The sequence below is a fragment of the Wyeomyia smithii genome, chromosome 2 (assembly GCF_029784165.1).
Source record: "Wyeomyia smithii strain HCP4-BCI-WySm-NY-G18 chromosome 2, ASM2978416v1, whole genome shotgun sequence".
NCBI lineage: Eukaryota > Metazoa > Arthropoda > Insecta > Diptera > Culicidae > Wyeomyia > Wyeomyia smithii.
In genome coordinates, this window is record NC_073695.1 from 123196591 (window position 1) to 123220462 (window position 23872).

A 23872-nucleotide genomic window follows, 5' to 3' on the forward strand; every position below is an offset into this window, starting at 1 on the left:
CATATCAAAAACGTCGCGGAGCGGAGCTGCAATTCAAATAACTCAATAGTACCACTGAGAAGCAAATTATTACTCTGGGGTCTTTTTTTACGCGGGCTATTTTTATGCTGTTTTTTATACGCGACTTTTTAACGCGATTTTTTACAATAACGCGGATTATTTTTACGCGGTTTTTTTTTTAAATAAAGCGGATTATTTTCACGCGATTTGGAAGATTATTTTTACGTGGTATTAAATAAGTTTAGTATAAGTAAATCCAATAAAGTAAAAATCAATCGTGTGGTTCATGACAATAAGAAATTCTATTTTATTGATCTAAATAATGTATATTTTTACTATATTTGCTGTTATTATCAAAAAATAGGCAATTTCCGTTGACTCGGGAAGAAGGAACAAAACTATATTAATAATTGTATAACGATACTAGTCAGGGTCGTTGCGATTAGCTTCGGATTAAGGAACGAAAGCTTAAACATGTGGCAAAAGTATTATAAAAAAGTTATTGTCATGTTCTTCAATGAATTTTGATTTTAGAAGCACTATAAACTCATTTTGTGTGTTTCGTTACCCTTTTTTATCATTTTCCAAGTTTATATTTACTTATTATTTTTAATCAGATCTTATTAATGAATGGAGTTTTTTTACGCGATTTTTAAAATTACGCTTTTTTTATACGCGGATTTTTTCAACGCGGTACAACCAACCGCGTAAAAAAAGACCCCAATGTATACATAACTTAAAAGTGAGAAGCATACAAAATTAACCTACTTTATCAAATAGTACTTCAACTGATATTGGAATGAAATGTCTTCCACTGGCCACAGTGATGACCACAGAAAGCAAAAAAAAAACATTAACAGTTTTTTGTTGCTATTGACCATTATTTGTTGTTAGTCGATCTACATTGAACCATTGGTAGCACTTGTCGTGGTATCAACTCATAGTAGAATATACAAGGTTGCTTCAATAATCGAAAAAATAGGGAAAATCAACCTATAGTGAACCATAGATGAAGAAAAAACCTATAGCCTAACCCTTTTCACCAAACATTCCTAATTTATGCAAAAATTTGAGAGATTATCAGAAATCTTCCAACGGGAATCATCTCGTCCAGCAAGTTTGCATCACAAATATTTATAGTTTTCGATTTATTTTAGAGAAATTGAGTTATTCTGACGGGTGGTCCACTATAGGGTAACAAAGCAAAGGGGACCGCTATAGGTTAATTTAACCTATTTTAAGTATTTTTTTTCCATTGTTGTACACTTTTGTTATTGAAAGTTATTAATAGTAAGAAATTGCTATACTTAAACACACAACCACGATGTATCTTGTATCTAGGTTAATATTAAAAAAAAAAACAGATAAATCTGTAGATATATGCTGATGATTTACATTGTGTGTCGCAACGTGCCGTGGTGGAAAGAAACGCTCAATAACCTCCGCTGTGAGGCCAGGCGTTTGTTCAACTGGGCAAAAAGCACATCCAACTGGGATGAGTAAAGAGCGTCGCTCACTAAATACAACGCTGAGTAAAGCAAGGCAAAAAAATTGTAGAATCAAGTTCTGCGAGGGCATTCAAACGTTGTCCGAAGCCTCATGACTCCAGAAAGTGATGTCAGTAGATCACACCAATGGTCTAGGGCAGTTAAAAAGAGAGGACGGCAACCGTCACACCCGCTGTAGGTTCTTATGAACACGCACTTCCCTGGGTTAACTTGCATAAACAAACAGCAGACACCGGAGCATCAGCGTCCGAGTACAAGATGTACAGTGACCAACAACTCGATTCTGCTCTCTCGAAGGCTGTACACGGAGGCTTCAATCAATTGGGCATTAAGGTCCTTCGAACCAATGAAGTCTCTTGGACCAGATGGCAATCTACCCATCTTTTTACAAAAATCAGATAGAGTCATAATGCCCGAACTGATACATCTGTTTCGTGCCAGCTTCACCCTGGATCACAGATATCTGGCGGAAAGCCAAGGTGATCTTCATACCGAAGGTAGGGAAAAACGACAAAACTTTACCTAAAACCTTCAGACCAGACAGCAATTCATTGGACCTGAGTCATTTCTGGGCACCTCTGAATCCGACGTCAAGGGCGAACTTAAATCATGGGAAACGCTAGAAATAGCTAACCGATGGAACAATACAATACAAAATACTCATAACCACATACACACTAGCTTCGCGTTGCGGGTAAATTCCGAACCATACTATCCGCCGACCTTGATTTGTCAAAATGTTCGCTGCAGTCATGCGTTTCAACTATAAAAACTATTAATATTGTAGGACAATAGCTTTAGTATTTTTAAAGGACTTTTACGTTGCATGCAAGAAAAACAAAGTTGTGTTAGACTGAGTTTTTAAATTCTTCATCTAACTTATTTCCGTCGGTCTATTTCTAGTACCGTCAAACTAATCAGCGACGTCCGGGCAGAGGACTCCATTCGAAAGTTAGGATCCTTTCTTTTGCGTGCACGTTTGATGAAATTCATTATCTAACAATACGCTATCATATTTTAAAATAAATACTGCAATAACCACTAAATTTCGAATTGCCAGGAAAAGGTCATCCGCTTTGAATTATTTTCATAGAAATTTTTATGTTATTATTGATATTTTTGTTAGAAAGTCCAGGATGCAGAAATGTTCCCTGAATGTTAGTTTTTAGAGCATTTCTTAAATTTCAACATTTAATCAAAAAACTCATGTGAATTACTTGTTTTCGTTTTCGAATCATTTTAAATTTGAATTTCAGAAAATCCGATTTTTCCTGAAGATACGCTTTTTCTTAAATAATTAGAGAACTTTCAACAGCCATTATTAAATCATCGAAACGTGTTGTCAATATTACACAATTTACGATAAGTTCAGATGAATATTTCAGAGGTATTTTAGCATACAACTTTGTAGCTCAGGAACCTTAGGCTGTACCAAAAAAATTACTGGAACCAAGGTGTGAAGAACTAAAAATACTTAGTAAAAAATGTACACTGAAGAAAAGAAATTTTTTGTGAGCAAAAATCATTAAAACGAAAAACTTTGAATTAAAAAACTTTTTTTTTTATTCTCGCTTATTTTCCGTCGGTCTAGTTCCACATTGTTGTCGTACCAATCACCGACGTCCAGGGAGGCGACTCTACCCAGGACCCTAACTCACGACCCGTTAATTAACGGACCGGCGCACAGTGGGGCAGATTGGTCTGTTGGTGCGACAAAACCTCATAATTTCTAAATGGTTGTTTCCACAGTGTTTATGTCTCCGGCAATGTTGTATAGCATAAACATATCTTTATGAAAAATGTATTCGAGTAGCTTCAATTTTCTTCCTACAGATGGCGCTGACATCTATCTTCTGAATAAATGGTGCTAGCCATTTTGTTTCTTTAGAAAAGTTGTTCATATCATCAATTGACATAAAGTTGTCGAAAACATCAAAATTTTAGGATTGAATGTTAACGAGATAGAACTAATTTTAATGTTCACAAAACAAAACCCCATAACTGCTCAAATTCAAATCATAGAATATTGGTGTCTTCGGCAAATTTGTTCGAATGATTGTGATCTATCATCAATGTTTGGTGTAGATCAGTTATACTTATCTGAATCACTCTGTTTAAAAAAATAAGCCCAATAACTTTTTAGATTCATGTTATAGCCCTTTCCGACCGGGCCCATATGAATGCGTAGATAGAAGGTGACTTAAACTAAACCTTCTCTTTCGCTTTTTGAAAGTCTTATTCATTGTTTTATTGCTCACAAAGCTAGTGTTAACATCGCATCCTACACAATTGTGTGGGCTCGGTCGGAAAGGAATAGAGGTCACAAGTATCACGCGAAGTTGATCAACTATATACGATTTTCCATTTTGCACATCATGTTTTGATCCAGAGAACTTTTTTTATCTAGAACGTCAAAACAAGAAGGTTTGACATTTTCAGGCGAATTTTTTGGCAGGATTCCTAGTACATTCATGTACAACATGCCTGAATTACTGTTTGATCTAGATCGCTCAATTTTGAAAGTGAAATTCTTTTTGCTACTCAAGTGCAAGTCTAAGCAATTCTGTGTTCTTAGATCAGTTGTTAGGGTCATTTGATTGTTTGAGTCATGCATAAAAAAGTTTAAGTCACTTATTTCACACACATACACATACACATTCTAAACGTATTGATCATGATAAATGATATATAACAAAATGATTGAATTTGGATAGATTACAGAAACATTAATTCATCGTCTTCCATATCATTTTCAACGTAAAGGAGTTCCACGACCGCTTTTTTTTGTTTTGCGGGTATCAGTTGAATCGATGTTTGTTCTTAAACTGGACGAAAAAGGGGTCAGATATAACCAACATACCGTTTAATATATATTGCATGGTTTCAACTCTGCTGGACTTCTGGCTGTGCGCTTCACGAATTTGTTGAAATGTGATATCGTCATAGAAAGCTGCCGCGAAACGCATGGTTTATACCTAAAAACGTGCTGTACCAAAAATCGAATAACTTTTGAATAGGCAAAAAGTGGCAGCTAAAGTTGGGTTTTTTGAATAGCTGATACTGGCATCTTCAAATTTGAGAAGATTATAGAGTGGGTACTTGCTGGTAAATTACTTTTTCAAATGTTTGAAATTAGTGAAAAATTGGGTTTTTTATCTGCGTGAAACGTTGAGCTCAATCGTGGTATAGTAGGATATACTCAGCTATCTAAGTTTTTTTCCTTTAATTTAACTCATATTGAAGAGATTTCATGCATAATGTCATTATTATTTGGCAGCTCCTGCATTTTGTAGGTTGGTAAAGATGATTGAAATATTTTTTTTTGATTTTATCAAATGTTTAACCCCAACTTCTCCTACCTCACGATGTACTAAAACATGCGAATTCTTTACAACCTATGCTTGATTCTTGGTCTGTAGGCATTCTAGTTTCTACAAAATATCGATTTTGAACCTAATTCCGGAAAAAAAAATTTAGGTTTTGTCTGAGCTTTTGTATGAGGCCGCCCCAGTGTGCGGCGCCAATGGCTTTACTTCCTCATGCGATGGAAGGCGTGATCCCAGAGATTTTTCGCCTCAGAAAATCCTCCAGTGTCGGCTGGGATTGATTCCAAACCAGTTGGGCTGGTTGTGAGTGGATCACGCCAGCTCACAATCATCGACACCTATGTCGGCGTTGGGATTCGAACCCAGGCGTCGAGCGTGGTTGGCGGAGACGTTACAACCACGCTAGGCCCCCGCCTTAAAAAAATAAAATTGAAACTTGAACTTTCACGAAACTTTTTGAAGAAGTACAGGATGAAAAATAACAAGAACAGTTTCCTTAAAGGTTAAGTTTTAGAACATTTACTTAATTTCAAAAATTAAGAACATTTATAGGCCCATGATACAATATAATTTAAAAATCAACTTTCGAAATGCATTCGATTTCGGAATGTTTCATTTAATCTTTTAACCAGTCTCCAGTATAAAATCAACAGATATATGGAAGCAACAGATACATCAAGTCATCAACCATCATTTTGGCATTAATTAAGTTTATTTACCCGTAATTGACAACCTTTATTCGCGAATTTTAACAAAAACGAATTTATTATTAGAAAATATGCACATAGCAGAAACACTCCACATTTCACGCTAGGGTGAATTTAGTATAACATGAACGGGATCTCCCTTTTCAACGGAATAAGCATGCCCAAGAAATAAATGTGATATAAATATGGCACACTCGGGAAACTTACAAGTTATAACTGTTCTGCTCCAAGAAACATCTAGACTATGACTTTGGTATGCGCATGTATACGATGTTGTGTTGAGGGAGGGAATTGCAAAATGTTTGAGTGCTTCAAAATAGCAAACCAAAAAAAGGGTTGATTTTTGTTTTATTAAAATAATTAGACGGGTACTAGTTATAGCTACTCCTAAAATACTCCGATTCGATTAAACTCTTAAAGACATTTGGAATGCAAATGAAAGTTTGCTGTGTATACTATTGCGTAAAAAAGACAATGCATTTCCTTAATATGTGCACAAACTCCATTTTTTAATAAAAGGATACTCACTGTATTTTTACATGACTCCGAACGGTTAGATGAATTGATGTACAAACTGCCTGGTTTCCCGCGCTCGTATACCGGAGACTGTGGTTCACTTTGTATTATCAGTGGTCGCTCGTAATCGTCCGGCAGTTCCAGCGTTGTAGGCGATTCTATATCTAGCTTCTCTTTGGCATTATGGACAAAGGAGTGATCATCGCCATCAGTCTTGTTATTAAAGTCGATAATCCTTTGCGATTCTAGGACGATTCGTCCCTGGCGTACTTCAATGTATCGAGGAGGCGATATGGTATTTCCCACAATCGCATTTCGTTCGGTTTTCAGGAACTCTATGTAACGTGAAGGAGGAATGATCTCATTGGACCCTTCTCTATCCGGCTCGTACTGCTGGTCGGCCGATACAGATCTGTGAAATGGAAAACAAATACTCTTCTTTAATATAAGAATTAGCAATTTTTAGATCTAGAAAAACTGGAGAAATAGGACAATGTTTTTACGAATTTCTAAACAAAGATCATATTAGATCATATTATTGAACAACAATCATGGATTTAAAGTAAGTATGAAGCGTTAACATATATTATACCACATTAATCGATACGATTTTCCGCTCTAGGTAAATCTATATTTGACCCGGTCAACTGAATCTTGCATAGTACAAATTGTGGCTTCATGCGTAGAAGCAAACCAAACAGACTGCGAATCAAACAAACCACGCAAAGCAAGTCCGTCTTTTATGACATGCTTCGCCTAGCTCGCAACTTTGTGCCTGGAGACATGTCAAACGCAGACACATTAATTTTCAATTTCGTTTGAATGCGTACGCTCGTCAAATGCCCTTAATTGTGTTGTGCTAAACCAGAAACGGAGGGTGAACGTGAAGCTGGCATGTGTCGCTCAGATATCGAGTTGCGTTCCATCACCCTTCTTTTCTTTTATGACAGCTCTCGCCACACACATCCATCTATGGTGCATTACAGGATTATGTCCCTTTATATTTTTTTAATTCTCAATTTTAATATTCTATTCATGCTTTATTTATACAGCCAAACTGATGAAATGAGGGAGGAATTCCTTGTAACAATTAGACAGTTTCAACCTGAAAATAAATTACGACAGAAGAGCGCTTGATGTGAATCTACTATCTATCTTCTTTGTAAATAATTAAATCACATAACACCATAACACCATCTATTGAAAGCTCATATTTAGTTTCGGACTGTTAAATACTTTTTTTGGAGTTAATATCGGGTCACTGTCCAAGGCATTAATAGTAAAACATATCATTTTAAAACTTTCAGTCTAAGGAGGTTAATAGTAAAACATATCATAATAAAACTTTCAGCAATCCATGGCTAGCACACAAGTTTGGCAGGTTGAATCGCATAAATGGCTCTATTCATTAAGAGCACAATTGAATTACAGTTCCAATATAGTCTCAAATGAGTAAGAATGACTGATCTCTGACCCTGCTTTTAGCCACCAAAAGCTGAGTTCTTCTATTTGATAAAACCTCTTGATAATTTGATAATTTTTTAAACATATAATTTTATAACACTGGTCTACAAAAGCGGAAAAATGTTTCCCCAAAGCTTAAAAGCTGCACTCAAAAGATTATAACTTTTTAACCATTCCAAAGTAGGAGCACCAAAATTCACAGGAATGGTTTAAAGGCTCTAATCTTTCATTATTCCCAGTTTGAGCTCTAGAGCAAAACCTGTGTTTACCAGTGTAATATATGTATTCAACATATTGAAGATACATTTAAAAAAACTGCAGGTTAAACATTTCTATATATGTATTTTGATGGGAAACTACGAGTGGGTATATGTGGAAATGCAGCTGTGACATCCACAGATTTTCGTTAACCGACATTTTATTGGGTTTGCTGGACCAATATCCTATGCAAGTGAATTTTCCTGATTCTTGATAAGGATAGCCAGAATGTAACCACTCAGCCAATTGGCGTCGCGACTACAACGGTCCTTATTTAGCAGCAGCAGCAGTGGCAGCGAATAGCAACAGTATCTGTGGTAGCGGGTAGCCGAAATTGCAACGGATATCACCACCGATAGTGGCAGGGCCAGCTGGTGCAATGGTACTTCATCTATTAAAAAGCTGCCTTTGTGGGGTAGCGGGCAGCATCAGTAGTAGATACATTAGCCGGCACTTCCCCCAATGTAAAGTTGCCTAATTAATACAACACACTAAAGTTCTGAAATGCTGGCCTTCCAAATATATGAGCCATCAAATTTTCAGTTTAAAAACAGCTTTCGACTGTGCAAAAATGCAATCCGAAAAATTCGATATTAAATTGTCCTTTTCAGGGTGAATTGAATATCTAATTGAAGAGTTAATATTATCTCGTTTTGCGCTAGAAATAAAAGTAAAATGTTATTTTAATCTGCAAGCACTGACTGTTGAAACTTGTTTGTGCTGTATAGTGTTTGCTATGTTCCTGTTCAGTAATGTCATATTTATATTTGCAAATTGAAATTCGATGGCACTTCAACACCTCTTGTGCACAAAGTTTTAAACATATTCAATACAATGTAATGTAATGTAACAAACAACCTTATGTAGTTCTAAATCAACTAATCAACTCTCCCAAACCACAGGAAATGTCCCTTCGATGTGCTTAACACATCAAACAAACGGCAGTGGTCACACTAAACCATCGATCAAAGTAATTCTAGAGTTAATTGGTACCCGAAGGCTGTTTCAAACGTCTCTTCTCTTGCTTCACACTTCGTACATGGTAGCTCGGCACCGTAAAACGCATTCGTTTTCCTCTCAAGAGTAATTACCAGAAGTCTACTATAACTGTTTTGTACGAAATTGCGAAATGAGACGTGTCAATAGAAATATTTTTTGCTTTTATTTTCCAATTCGCTACACTCTGTGGTGAATCATACGGCACTCGTTATTCTCGAGTTCTTCTCTATCATATTAGTGACGCGTCAAAGGGATACAGGAGTAGCATTGCGGTTATGGTTTATGCATATTTGACTGTATTTACTGCAGTTCTTTTGAGCAAGTTTACAGCGGTAAATAACTTAGGAAGTCGAACAGCAGAGAAACCCAAAACTGCCTCATGTATTATGTTTTGTTAATAAAATGTGCAGTGATCATAAATTTTACATCGATATAATTTAAATAAACTACAGGGTGACAAAAAAGTCCGGTCACACAGGAAAATCTCAATATTTCAAAGAATAAGAAGAAAATCTGAATCTGGCTTTTATAGCTTTATTCAGTAACTCATAAAGATACTTCACAGACGATATCTTAGAATTACACCACCTCTCTCTGATCGAACCAGCTTCAGACGTCTCGGAAAGTCGTCGCAAGCAGCGCGCACGTGCTCCATCGGCATCTCGTCCCAGATTTTCGTGATAACTCGCTTGAATTACTCCAAATTTGTTATTTTATAGTCGTTCAGCTTCGACATCATGTATCCCTACACGAAATAATCCAATGGATACAGATCCGGAGACGACGGAGGCCATTCATTCTTCGAAATGAAATCGGTCAAGTTTTCCTCACACCATGCCTGAACAACCTTTGCGGTGTGGGATGGGGCGCCATCTTGCTGGAAGCAGTAGTAATCGGTCTTCAAACAATAGTTCAGCTTGAGGCAGAACATTTTTATTCAAAACCGTGTCCAGGTAGTACACTGCGTTGATTTTGACCCCATTATCGATAAAAATAAGAAGCAGTTTACCTCTCTTGCAAATGGCTCCTCAAACCATCACTGACGTCTTATTTTGGAACCGGGAAACGTTCAGCTTGTCCGCAGGAGCTTGATGGAGGCTCACACTTCAAACTCGATCATTTTGGCGATTGACTGTTTGCTCCAAAACGAACAGCTTCTCGTCCGAAAAAATAATCTCGTCATCTGCGCGCCAACCGAGCAACTCCCGCGACCGTTGGTACCTCTTGTCCTTTGTAGCTCTGGTAACCCCAAGAACCACCTGTTTTTTGTACGGTGTAAGTTTTAAATCTTTGCGCAGAAGCAGGCGAATTGATTCTCGGTTCGTTTTAAGGTTCCTGGCCAGCTTCCGTGCAGATTGGGCGGGATTCCGGCGAATCCGGTCTCGTATAATCTTTTTCAGCCTTGGAGTTCTCACAGACCTTGGTCGTCCAGATCGTGCCTTGTCCTCGGTGCCTCCGGTCTCTAGGTACCGATTTATGGTCCGGTACACGAATTTCCGGTTGATTCCGAGCGGTTTTAGGTGTTTGAATATGTGTCCGGGTTTGTACCCTTTCACATATTCAGCGATAACAGCTGCTCTTAACTCTGCCATGGCTCACAACTCAATGTTAACAAACTGCACAGAAACGAAACTCTGCCACTTTGGGCAGCAAAGTTAACCCTTTCATTTGACATATAGATGGCACCAGAGAGATGCAACGTGTAGGCTACAGGCGACCCCAAAAAAGTGTGACCAGACTTTTTTGTCACCGTGTAATGTATGTTTGCCGTCTTTCAAATAACCATTTATGAGTCATCATTATTGCGAAAAATATTCTTCAGATACTGTATTGCACATGGAGACAATTATGAAAAGCAGAGAAGTGGCAATAAATTATGCACAGAGCAGCTACTATGAACTCACTGATTTAGTTGACCTACAACAAAGGATGTTGAACTGGACGGTTTGTTATGGGAACGCAGTTTATTATGTAAAAATAAAAGTATTCAATTAAATTAAAATAGTTAGTCATCCAGAGATATATTGTTAATCTATTACTCAATCAGGTAAGTTTTATTAGAAATCATTTATTTCTATGTTTGATATAAAATATGAATCTATTGCCAGTATTAAACTCTAATGCCGATTTTTTGTTTTTTTTTTCACGCCACATTTCATTTTAATACAAGAGTAAATGTTCTATTTTATGCTATTAGGTATACTCCTCCCAGCTGGTGTCGAGGTACGATGCTGGACTAACAAACACAAGTTGTCGCATGTCCGAATCCAGGCTCTGAAAAGACTGTTAGTATCAGTGGGAGTAGGATCGTAGCGCTAGCCTCGCAACTGCTCTGTGTATTAACAGTTGACCGCGAAGTCTGTGTATGATAAATAGACGGTCAAGTTCTGATAGCGGAGTATAGTACCAAGGCCTTGCTTAGTACTTTTCCTTTGAGCACGCTAAAGTAATTCTGGTGCATTGATTTGGATGGCTTCGATACCATGTTTATAATAAAAAGCGCCAAACTGAAGACTCCACCTCGTTTAAAATTTGTCCACGTGGTATCCTTAAGCAATCCTTCAATGGGTATGCTAAAAAAATCAGAAATTAGGTTTAATGATGTACATAATACTCGATGTAATTTTTTTAAAACCGCAAATGATAGGTTTGAAGTCTAAGATACACCAACAAAACTCGGACTTTTTGGAGACAGTCACTTGAGTTAGCTTCACAGACGCAAAGAAAACAGCCAAGTAGGATTGACACTGTTTAATGAGCATGAGTTGCATAAGCTTCGTTGCACTCCATAACCTATATGAAATGCGGGAATGATTCTTCGGGTCACTGTTGTTGAAAAAAAAAAGCATGACGCCTTCAACCGTTAATTTATCTTTACATCAAATCTTCTGGTTCTTATTATACGTTAGAAGGCATAAAGCGTAACCATGCTTGCCACATTTTCTTCTATATGGCTTATACATGTTGAACATATAATTTTGAAACGAAATTAGATTTTGCTCAGCGGAGCAACTGAAGCGCCGCGCGAATAATGTACAACAGGAAGCAATTAGACATGGGTAGATATAATTACAAATTAACTTTTCTTGAAATCAGGAGTAAACGAAAAAAAAACATTAATAGCACGGAGCAACATGTTTTCAGATTGTAACAATAATATGTAAACGTAAACTTACAATTATGTAATAAATACAATATACAACATTATCGGGGAATGAAACCTATAAGCTTTTTATCATGCCTTAATACATTTTAGGAACATTTTTTCAACAACTATCAAATTTTCAACAATTGAACTAAATTTAAACATTTAGTTAGGTACATAAGAATATTTTTCTATTGTTAAGGTTTAAGAGATCTTTCGAAAACTATAGCGAAATTGTTTTCATTATTTGCATGAATTTTAGAATATTGACCAAAGTATATGTTAGACATGGGATGTTTTACTTTTTGGATAACTTCTCTCTCTTTCTCTCTCTGTCCTTTTCTTTCTCTCTCCTTCTCTCTCTTCTCTTTTTTCCAATCGATATTTATTTTTCAAAGGAAATTATCAATCATCAATAACTTTGCATAACTTTTATACTCTATGTAGTGCGTCTAAACTGGTGTAAATAAATGAAACTTTTGTTTGTAATAGCTTTTTCTTAACAATATGAAATAGATTTTAAAGGAAACTGCAATGCTAACGTAGCTCTTGTGCTAGTTTGCAAAGCTTCCGTTCTCACTTCCTTTAAAATATATATTAAATTTACGTTGGAACAGATTGGCTAGTAATAAGGAACATTTACAGCTTTCGGGAGTCAAGCATTGTAGTAAAATCTGACCCCATAGCGTGCAAATGTAACAAAATTAGCGATACAGATGATTAAAAAAGCTTCACCAAAGAGGTATGAAATTTAATGAAATATGGCACATATCAACACACTCCTGTATAATTCTGAACTATGATTTTTTGAGAGTAGATTTGTAGAAGTTTGTTGAAATTTTCTGAAAAATAAACCATTGTGGTATTCAAACCTGGATTATAGGGAATTAAAAAAACAGAGCTGCATTGAATTACCATACATATTTGCTGTTCTAGTATGAAATCTGCATCATTGTTACTTTATGAACTAATTTCATCTTTGTCATATGACTTACATTTTAGGTTCAGTAAAGCGGGCAATATATGTAGTTTGCGAGAATGCGAAAATGAACGAGAATAGAAGGTGTGACTTTAGGCTTAGAAAAAATTTCCCTCGTCCAGGTGGGACGTCATCATTGTTATCAATTATTGTTTCCGCACGATCAATTATTTAAAAAAAAAATAAGTTGCTTTTAGCCAGCATTTAAAAAATTGGTTTGTGATCGAAAAAATAAGACTCATATGCTGCAGTGCCAAAATTTACAATATTTGTGAAAACCACGTCAGCCTTAATTCAATGATCGTATTTGATTCGCCCTCCGGAAAACTACCTTTTAAATTCATTTTATTAGTTATTGATGTCGGACTTCTAACGTTGGTATACGATTTGTGGTTTACTAGCATGATGAGTAATACTTAGTAAAACAAAGGTTTCTCCACCGCTAGGTGGATTAATTCTTGTCTTAAATCTATAAATTAGTATAGCACACACTCAGTTGGCCTTGTTCAAATAAAATGAATGAAAAACTATTCTCTAAAACTGGTTTTAGTTATTATTTCTTGGAAAAAAATTTAGCAAGCCACTGACTGACTGTCACTTGAAAATCCACGAAAAAATATATAAATTTAAATAAATTTAAATTGGTTCCAAGTTATACTCAGCCGTTCCGATGTTGAACGAAGTTTCTTCACTGCCATCATCTGCTGGCTAGTTCAAAAACGTGACATAATCGATGTTGTTCAAAAAAAAAAATTAACCAATATATGTGTCACTACTTCGAATGGCAACGATTATCGGTTGACGACATCAACATTTATACAACATAATAAAACTTACTCACATAGATCGTAAATACGCAGCTGAGGATAAAAACAGGCTTTTATAGCTGGAATCGGGAAATGGGAAATGCTGTCAGGAATCCAGCATGGAATTAAATTCCTGTGTGAACAATAGCCAGTTTTATCTGGGTTATGTACCCAGCTTCGGGAGATTAAAACGGGCAGATTTCACGATGATACAGCGTTTCTGTATTGACATGCAGAGCTTAAAAATAAATAAACATAAATGCTATTTGCTATCAAAGTTCTTCAGTGATGTCAGGAAGACAAGCTACATGAACCAAGCTCTTGTGATAGAAACCATAGCAGTCAATTTCGAAAATTTCTGATTTTTCAAATTTTCATGATAAATTCAATAAAAACCTGGTCCTGACATATTTATGATACTTGGAATACTACTGTAACATGTACAACTTGTATCAAATTTAATAATCCTGCTCAGTTGAGTCCATATTTGAAGAACCAATAATTTCTCAGGCGCCAGCATAAATTTACATCATGATGCTTTTCAAGCCAAAAAGTTCTTCGTTCATCGTCTTTTCCACACAATCTAGGTCAAAACTTTCGTACCAGTATTGCGGTAGTATAATGCAGGCAGCATAGAGTCACTGGCGCCTGCTATATTATCACTTTTTGTCTGACAGCCAACAAAAAGTACATTGCTTTACATTCGTTCAATGAACTCGTCGAGAACGAACAAAAAGTCTTTTTTGTTCTCTATTTTTCTACAATTCAATTCTTTTGGAGAAAACTCCCATAATATCGCATTAGATTTCGTTCAATAGTATTGCGGTTAATGTAATGATAGCGTAGTTTTGAAAATAAATGTCACTTCCCCACTGCACTTTACAAACTTAATCCCATACTCAGTAAGAGAGGATATTTTTCTGCAGCAGATTGAAAACTAATGTTTTTCTTCCACTCTTTTAAAATAATGTTTAGCATTGAGCTGTTCATTGATGAGAGCAAATTACGACTCAATTTGACTGGTATTTTTTATCACAGCTTAATTTTGAGCAAATCCTGCGGTTGCTTATGGTTGTTGCCGAGACAGCTGCATTTACGCAGGGACCCAATAGATAATGTTTGGGACTAATTTGCATCCTCAATGTGTAAAAACTGATAACCTTTTTCAGACAATACCGGCGTCGGCCATAATCAACTGCAAGCCAAGAAGGGTATAGAAATAGTATGTTGACGTGAGGGTGAGACTCGCGAACAAAATAGCTAGGAAAAATGTTATATGCGGTGTTTAGAAAGTTTATTGCCCTCTTTTAGGGGGAGTAATCAATCTACATTGAAACTTGATAGTTAATATTTTAAGCAAGCTCTCCGATAATGAAGATAACGTGAGCAAAATATCATACCTTCAAGCTTAATCCTACACGAAAATGTTTTTCACTACGTAGGGGTGTTTAGAAAGCTGAATTCTCACCTTTAGGGGTATAAATCACACAACGAATACTATCAAAATATAGGGATTGATATTCTAAGCAATTTCTCCAAAGATACTATGAGCAAAAAATCACGCTTTCAAGCTTAATTCTACGCGAAACTGTTTCTCATCACGTTGTTGAGTTTGCAACAGCAGCATGCTGCAGCAATGTTGCTGGAAAAATTCAATGTTGAGCCGTTCGTCAGACATTCGATCAGTTTAAGGTGAATAACTTTTTCTACAAATTTTGTAGCGCCTTACAGTCTTCAGAAGAATTATTCCCAGAAAAATTTCCTACAAATATCATGTATTGGTATATTTTTAGGAGCCAACTGGAAATTTCTAGAGGATAAGTTTTGAAAAAGTGGATTTTCCCATATAACATCGTATGGAAACTTTAAAAATCGGGCGCAAATCAGGGGTTCCACCGATCAATCTGAAAAGTTACACAGTTGTTACAGGACCCATAAGGAACACGAAAAGTGCATGGGAGCTAATATTTATTTTTTTTTTTTTTTTTTTATTCTCGCTTATTTTCCGTCGGTCTAGTTCCGCCACTGTTGTGGCCAATCACCGACGCCCAGGGAGACGACTCCACACCCAGGACCCTAACTCGCGACCCGTTTATTAACGGACCGGCGCCAACGGCTTAACTTCCTCATGCGATGGAAGGCGTGATCCCAGAGATTTTTCGCCTCAGAAAATCTCCCGGTGTCGGCTAGGATTGAATCTAGACCAGTTGGGTTGGTTGTGAGTGGATCACGCCACCTCACAACCATCGACACCTATGTCGGCGGTGGGATTCGAACCCAGGCGTCGAGCGTGGTTGGCGGAGACGTTACCAACCACACTAGGCCCCCGCTCTAATATTTATTTTTTGTCCCACCCTAATATACAGGCTTGCAAGAGCTGCGGATTTCTCCGTGGATCTGTGCATCAAATGCAAAAAAATTCGACTTGATTATTCGAATAATGTACTATTGAAAATTGTTAAGCCTTGTCGAAACGCAGATTTTGACGTCTGATCGGTCGCTTAGTGCGTGCTTTTCCTATCACGGTCGACAGAATATACCTAGATCCCAAGATCTCATCCCAAGACTGTACCGGTGCCATACGGACATTCGGTGCTGGTCGTGGCGAAGAAAGATAAGCCGGGTTTCAATTTCTGGCTGGTTGCGCTGAATACTCAAGTACCCGTCTAACTGGCGGCTGTTATGGAGTTTTTGGTTGTTGCAGAACTATCGGAAATGGCAGGAAATCTTACTAGGAAAAACTAGGATCATCGGTGAATGGCAATCCGAAATGACGATGAATTGAACAAACTTGCCAGTGTTCTTACTGATGTGAAATCGGTTCAGCCATCTCTGAGAAAAGTGAGTGAGTTTAAATAGTTTCACACATTCAAAAACCATTTCACATTTTTAAACCTAACAGGCAAACTAATAGCCCGATTGTAAAAAATAATTTTGTGAAAATCGGTCCAACCTGAGTCTGAGACACGGGAGTGAGATTAAACAGTCTCTAGAACCCGTTTCTTTCCAAAACTTTCGAAACACACATTCAATCTTTATAAAATTCAAAATTTAAGGACTTAGGGCATCTTCAGCGGTGATCCAAATCGTTGTTTTGTTCTATTTTTTCGGAACAAACTCAAATTCACTGCTGCACCGGTGGTGTGAATTTTGTTTTATACCAGATCTAAATTGAAGAAATTTGAAACTGGTATACGTTTTGGTTTATTTTTGTCACTTTTCGAAACAAGAAATAGATCGTTCTAAAACCCTTTGTACGCTGCCAATAGGCGGGTAAAATGTCATATATTAATCGAATACCTCCTTTTCAGCTATTTCCATAAAAGCGTTTTGCGAGTGTTGGGGAATAAACAAAACAAGGATTTTTTATGACAATTCATAATTAATTTTTGTGGCTTTTCTGAAAAAAAAAAATGAACAGGTTTGTCGTTTTTGGCTTCAAGGAAACTGACCAGCACAAGGGGGAATTCTGGAAGACCATAACCGTAGGTTCAACTACTTTGCTTGCAATCATCAGCCATCAGGATGACAAATATGTTGGCTATTGGTTATCGGACTAGAGAAGACTTCAAGAGGCCAGAAAAATGTTCCTTGAAGACACTGAACTGAAAATGTTCAAAATACAGGCTTGTTTCAAAATCCTCACAACCGAACCCAAGTTTGAAGAACTGCAAGATTCTGAAAGATTGATGAGACGAAAACGGAAGATTAACATCTACGCGATCGAATATTTTCCGCTATCTTCCGAAGCCCTACTTGTAGCAGAAATTTTTCGATCATACCAATCCATCCAGAGAAATGTCACTGATGCTCGGGTCAAACTATCAAATCCATAAAGTCTTGTGGATACAAAGTGTCTTGCCAAAGTAATTATTGTGCGTAAAAATTATTTTCCGTTTGTTGAATATTGTGTGCTTTTTAATATAACAAGTCTCATAAACTAATATCATGGGGTATTGAATTGTTGACAAGGTGACAGATGTCAGCGGTTTAAAACAAAATATACAACATAAATATTAGCTGGTTCTATTTAGGTTTTGCTGTTGTAAATCTAGTATAAAGTTATTTCAAAAACAGACCACCGCTTAAGATGCCCTTAGGGTAGCCCGTTCATTTGAAACCAAAAAAAGCAAAGCCTTGGTGCTACATTCCAATTCGGAACTTTACCTTCTGTTTATTTATACACAGACTTCGCAGCCGACTGTTTAGTGTACAGGACAATTGCGGGGCTAGCGGTACGATCCTACTGACACTAACAGTCTCTCCCGAGCCAAGACTCGAACCCACGACGACTGGCTTGTTAGGCCAGCATCGTACCTCGAGACCATCTGGGAGATTTGAAACCAATTTTGTCTAAATCGGTTGGGTAGCTTTTGAGACAATGAAGTTTCATGATTTGAAAATAAAAAAAAACACACACACAAATACAGAAAATGCTTAGTTTGTCGAATTGAGTCGAGTGGTATACAACATTCGGCCCTTTTAGAGTACTTTAATACCTTTAATTTTTGCAGTGATTGCTTTATCTTTCTAGGAGAAAGGCAAAACAGATATATCAATTTACACGTAGACGATTGTTATATTTAAAAATACTGTAGTGATAGTCGATGGAAGCAAAAACTTATCTAAAAGCAAAAGTAATCAAATGAGTTCAGATCCTACCCTTCAACAAAATAGTGCGATTATGTGCTGCCATCGATTAGAACCCGGCAGGAAAAGGGCCATTGAACACACCCAGGTTCATTTGGTAAAATTGAATAAAAGCTTCGGGCGGGCACTAGACCTAATATGGGTGGTAACGAACGAAAGCATCGGAAAAACATGCCACAATGATAACACATTCCTCGTTCTAGACAAAATATATTTACACTCCAATGGGAGTGCCAGGTAAAACTACCAGCAGGGATTTCAGTGAAAGAAGCTTTTCATGAATAAGTACAGTGCAAGTGCATAGTAGGACGGCGACCTGGAACGGTCGAATGTTATAACTATTGTTTATAATTTATTTTATATATACGTTAGTTATTATGTTCATCCTCAATACGGTTGCCTGTCCTTTGTGAATTATCTTGTATGCCCTTTTAAAATTATCTTATAAAAAATAAACAAAATCAAAAGAAACTTACTGGATAGATACAATTGGTTTCTATTCACACATGCCTATCATATTCAGAGATTCAAGGGCAAAGTCAAGCAACAGTTCCATTTACACTATCGACTGCCCTGTACACGAATAACTTCAGCATCAATAAGAAACGAACTTTGTAGATTTGACGTTTGCTTTTACGGTCGCAATCGAAGCTGTAGTGCCCATCTATCTTGTTGTAGATACTCAGCTCGGAAGATAATTTTTATGTCAGCACAAAGTTCTTTGTTGAACCAAGTGTATATTGCTGATAAAAATATGTTTAGGATCGAAATGGCTTGGTCGATCGGTATAGAGTCCTCGACAAAGTTGTGAGTAATAATATTATCTTTCTAGAAAAAAATTTTCACTGTAGAAAGACTTTTAAAAATTTCTTATTTCTTCTTTAAGTTTCTTTAGCAAATATTTTCAACTAACAGTTTTCAGGAAAATCATAAAAATGAATTTAAAATATTTAACTAGTTTTATTTTCTGAAACATACGTTTTTACACCACGATATTTTTTCTGGAAGGGCACAAGTAGCATCTACAACTTTGTTGCAGACACGTACCAGTCAAACAATCCGTTCTGGACAAATAAAAAATAGTCGATTAATCTGGCTGTCCTACACAGTAAAAAAATCTGAATATTACACGTCCGTTACATTATTTTTACAATGAAATTCCAGTTGCTTCTAACGTCAACCACGATTTTGTTTGAAAATTATGTGCAATTTGCATGGAATATTATCGAATTAGCTATCATAAGCGATGGAAGCATTTCATTATAAATTTTGGCACTTTTTGTAACTGTGTATGTTTTGCTAAGCGTGGATAATTTTAGCTTAAATAGCTTTGTTTCAGTGGCCACCAACATCAAAATTACAGGGGCAATGAAAAAGTCACCCTCCTCTCCTCCACACACACACATACACACACACACACGCATGCAGGCAGGCGCACACACACACGCACGCGCATATATACGCACACACGCATGCATGCACACATACATTAACAAACAGGCTTGCAAATGGTCAACACTTCCATTTGATACGCTTCGTTAGTGTGCATCGCTGTGTAGGCCTTCGCTCGTCAATGTAGAACGACCGTCAGCTCTCGCACAAAGAACAGATAGTTAAATGACATTCGTGCATCGAAAAGATGCACAATGTCATTCGTTTGCCGACGTTATTTTGTTTTATTTCCATCTAATAATATCATTACAGGACATGCACAGTGGTACAGAACGACAATAGTGGTCCAAAAAACAGCGAAATAAAGCAACTAAAGTTTTTGTTTCAGGAAAAATGTTATATTATTTTCGGTGAAGCTGTAGATCACGTTATTTGATATTTGATAAGGGTGGCTTGAAAACTAGTTTTTCTTTGCTGTATCTTTTTAAATGCAACTTTCTAAGTAAAGTTATGTTCAGATGAATTTTAGGATTTTGAAAAAGGCAACTTTTGGTGGCTTAACTTTCAAGATATTTTTACGGGCGAATTAACGTTGTAAATTTCGAACTACGCCCTTTTCAAATGTTAATATCTCTAAATGGGGCAAATAAAAAAATATTTTCTGGTTTCGTTTGGAGAAGCAATTTGTGTTTTTTATTATATATATAAAAATGGGAGAACTGAATACAATAAGTGTGAATCTGCTCATTTTTGTCCAAAAGTAAAAAGTAGGTTTTTCGATTTAGTTTTGATAAAACTACTGTACATATTCTCAGGTAAAATTAAAGAAAAACTAATATAAAAAAATCAGTTATCAGTTACTTCAATTGTTATATCCATGAACATCAATCTGACTCTCTAATGTATTCAAAAATCTACCGAAAAAAGAAAATCTCTCAAGAACTACAACTTTCAACAATTGAGTTTTAATCTCTAATCTCTAATAGAAAGTTTTTTATGCCACAATAATGCCATCATAGGTTAGCAATGAATGGCTGGGAAAATAAATTAATGAGTTCGAGCAAAACCTCTCATGCGCCCTCATTCGTGTGGCTCCCGGAAGCATTACGAACGAGAAGGTGCAAATGAACCGTTCAGATAAAACCGAAATTCTCTCCATCGAAGAGTATTATAGTGAGCTAGCTTATTTCCGCCTGACACCCCACGCACTCGACGGTTGTTTACTTATTATTTCCCTATAGCTACTCGTATCCAGCACGACATTGAATTGAAGTGATTGAATCCACGATTTGAGGCCACTAGCTTGGAGTTAAGTCGGTTTCGCATGGTATTGGAGCCTCTGTTTTACACTTCACCGGCAGCAAAACGCGATAGGTCAACGCAAATATAAGTATAGGGGATGCATGTCTTCCATGCACCGTATATTTATTTTGTTCATCTTTTCCTAATAATTCGGTTTTCGCTGGAGGGTTAAGCTTGAGATTTTCCCAAGAAGGGCTTCGTTATAAGCTAGATGGTTCGATAAATGTGAAAATAACTGTTTTTTCGTTGGGTCATATTCATTGCAATGAAACAAGTTTTAGACAATATATATATATATATATATATATATATATATATATATATATATATATATATATATATATATATATATATATATATATATATCACTTCGAACACTTAACAGTAATAAATACCTACCACATTAATATAAAAACCCACCCACTTTTTTTTAAATTTACTTATTTCCAGAATTAGCAGTGTCAAGTATTTTCTCGCCAACTTCTATGCTGCCGCTATTCGCACAACAGTCCTATGTAAAAGTTGCGAGTCCTATGTAAATTTTGCGAAAATGGGTCCATTTTGGCATGTTTTTCAAGAATAGTCATTAAAAAAGTAAGGTTTGATTTCCACAACCTCGATTTTAATGGCTACTCTTGTAGAGCATGCCAAAATGGAACCATTTCCGCAAAAACAAGAAAACATAGGACTGTTATGCGAATAGCGGCAGTATGATGGTGAAAAAAGTTTCTATTAATATCACACTGCGTCAAGTAGTACCCATCCGACAATAAATAAGAAGCAGACACAGTAAAGATTACCAACCTTCGAGTAGTCCTCCATCGGCGCCTAAGTGCTCCCAACATTTTTCTGCTGTTTCCTTATTATGCTTACTTTGGCACAGCTTCCTCAAGCATAATAACCGATACGCTAAACTCGGAACGGGTAGGAAATTAGATTTCGCTTATTTCAAGAGACAAGATAGAATGTGCCATATTAACATAAAGCTAGCAGTGTTTTGAAGAAAAAAATATTCCGCCTATATTTCTGTAGTACGCTATTGAACGAGCATTGGCTGCGGGATGGACGCACCCTATTGTCAATAGGTTCTTCGCTTTTCGCTGTTTATTAACTATGTTCACGATAAGTTTGTTTATGTCTGCACTTCAAATCACTTTGAAAACACTTATTAAATATTTCACTTTTTTCTATCATTTGCTTTTCAAAATTACGAATCTGCTTCGCTGCTTAGATTAACTTCTTTTGTCTGACATTTATTAACGAAAAAACTTCGCTAAATCATGATTTCAACACAAGAGACCAAATAAACACTTCACACTATACTTTCTTCCCAAACTGGAAACTGGCAACATTACCAGCATATCAATACTCGTAAAATGTGTTTTACTGGCTTTTCATCGCAGCTCTCGAAGACTTAGTGGAAAATACCGTGTAAATATGCGTTGTACATTTACTAGATGTCACATCTGCCAACATCTGTACAAATGTTGTTGCGGCTACTAACGCTGATACTAACGTTAACACAAACACTTATTCAGCATGTTCAGCGAGCTCTGGACGGACACGAAGTCGCTCTGCCTTGGTTTGCTACCTTTCGAACAGGCAACACAACCTGCATACGAGTTCGTCAGAGTTTGTTTAGATTAGACTTACTGTCTCGCATGTTGTTTTTTTTGCATTGCGTGAAATTTACTTGAATAGGATTTGCTTGCGCTGTACGTGGTAGGTTATGCATGACACATATCCAGTACTCCAAACACTCTCTACCATTCGCAGCTGCAATGAAAAAAAGAAAATAAATGCGTTTAATTTATGCACTTTTGAAACTTCGGAACAAGCAGACTAAGTTCAATAAACCAGTCGCGTGCGCTGATTTGAACATGATACCGCTATCTCAGATGAGATACTCTGAAGACGATTATTCTACATGTTTACCATCCAATATCGAATGAAATGCTGTGTTTAGAAAACGAAAGTACTTCGTCTTATTTTTTGTACAAATTACATATAATTTAAATTTCACTACAAATTAAATTTTTCGACTTTACAGACTAAATAGTAAATGTTTTTCTCATAATCTAACATTGAAAATTAAAAAAAAAATATATTACAATATAGTAATGAAATTCAGCATTTGGTATTGTAATGCTAGCTTTGTTTTTCTAGAAATACAGATAGTCAAAAGAAATTTCTGGTCATGAATATTACTACAAGAAATAAATGTTGTCCAGCAAATGTTTGCTTTCAGGGTGAAAAACTTCATAACAACTATTTTATAATGGTTATTTCAGTAAATTTCGAAACGCATATTCGTGGCGTATACCAGGTACTTAAACCATAGTCAATGACACCGCACAGCAAATCAACTTAGTCGGTTCAAACTTGATTCGTACGGCATCGTCTCAAAAAATTCAAATCCTAACAACCACAGTGTACTTAGCATGAAAGTCAACAGCAACGGGAGGACTTTGTGGTTTTATTTTTATTTGCTATGCCACACATTTACGTCAACAGTAGACGATCTATGAGTTGATTCAAAGATTGCAAGAACGTTGGGCGGAAGGTGGTACCAGCCACCGTCATATACATTAATACACACAGAATCCACAGCCGCAACAAAGCGGTGTTAGAAGTGGGTGCATATATGCTCCACACTTATCCTCACTCGGCCCATCATTACCATTACAGCTCGAAATCATCAAAGCATTCACTCGAGAGAAAAAAAAATTAAGAGCAGGAAACGTTCCAGCGACACATTTTGCGCAACTCCAATTCGGAGTTGGTTGGTCTTTCAGCGATATTCAAATGTGTGTGAACATG

The 23872-nt window shown here is 36.6% G+C and overlaps 1 protein-coding gene across 2 annotated transcripts in view; it reads right to left on the bottom strand.

Annotated features, from left to right (window-relative positions):
- LOC129725788 (uncharacterized) overlaps positions 1-23872 on the bottom strand; it is a 49144-nt gene that overhangs the window by 14028 nt on the left and 11244 nt on the right. For both annotated transcript variants that reach the window (XM_055682007.1, XM_055682006.1), the window contains exons 2-3: positions 21857-22828; positions 6070-6469 (exon numbers count right to left, since the gene is read on the bottom strand). In XM_055682007.1, the coding sequence (XP_055537982.1) occupies positions 6070-6469; positions 21857-21897 (441 nt within the window). In that variant the 5' untranslated portion in view covers positions 21898-22828. The remainder of the gene's footprint in view (positions 1-6069; positions 6470-21856; positions 22829-23872) is intronic.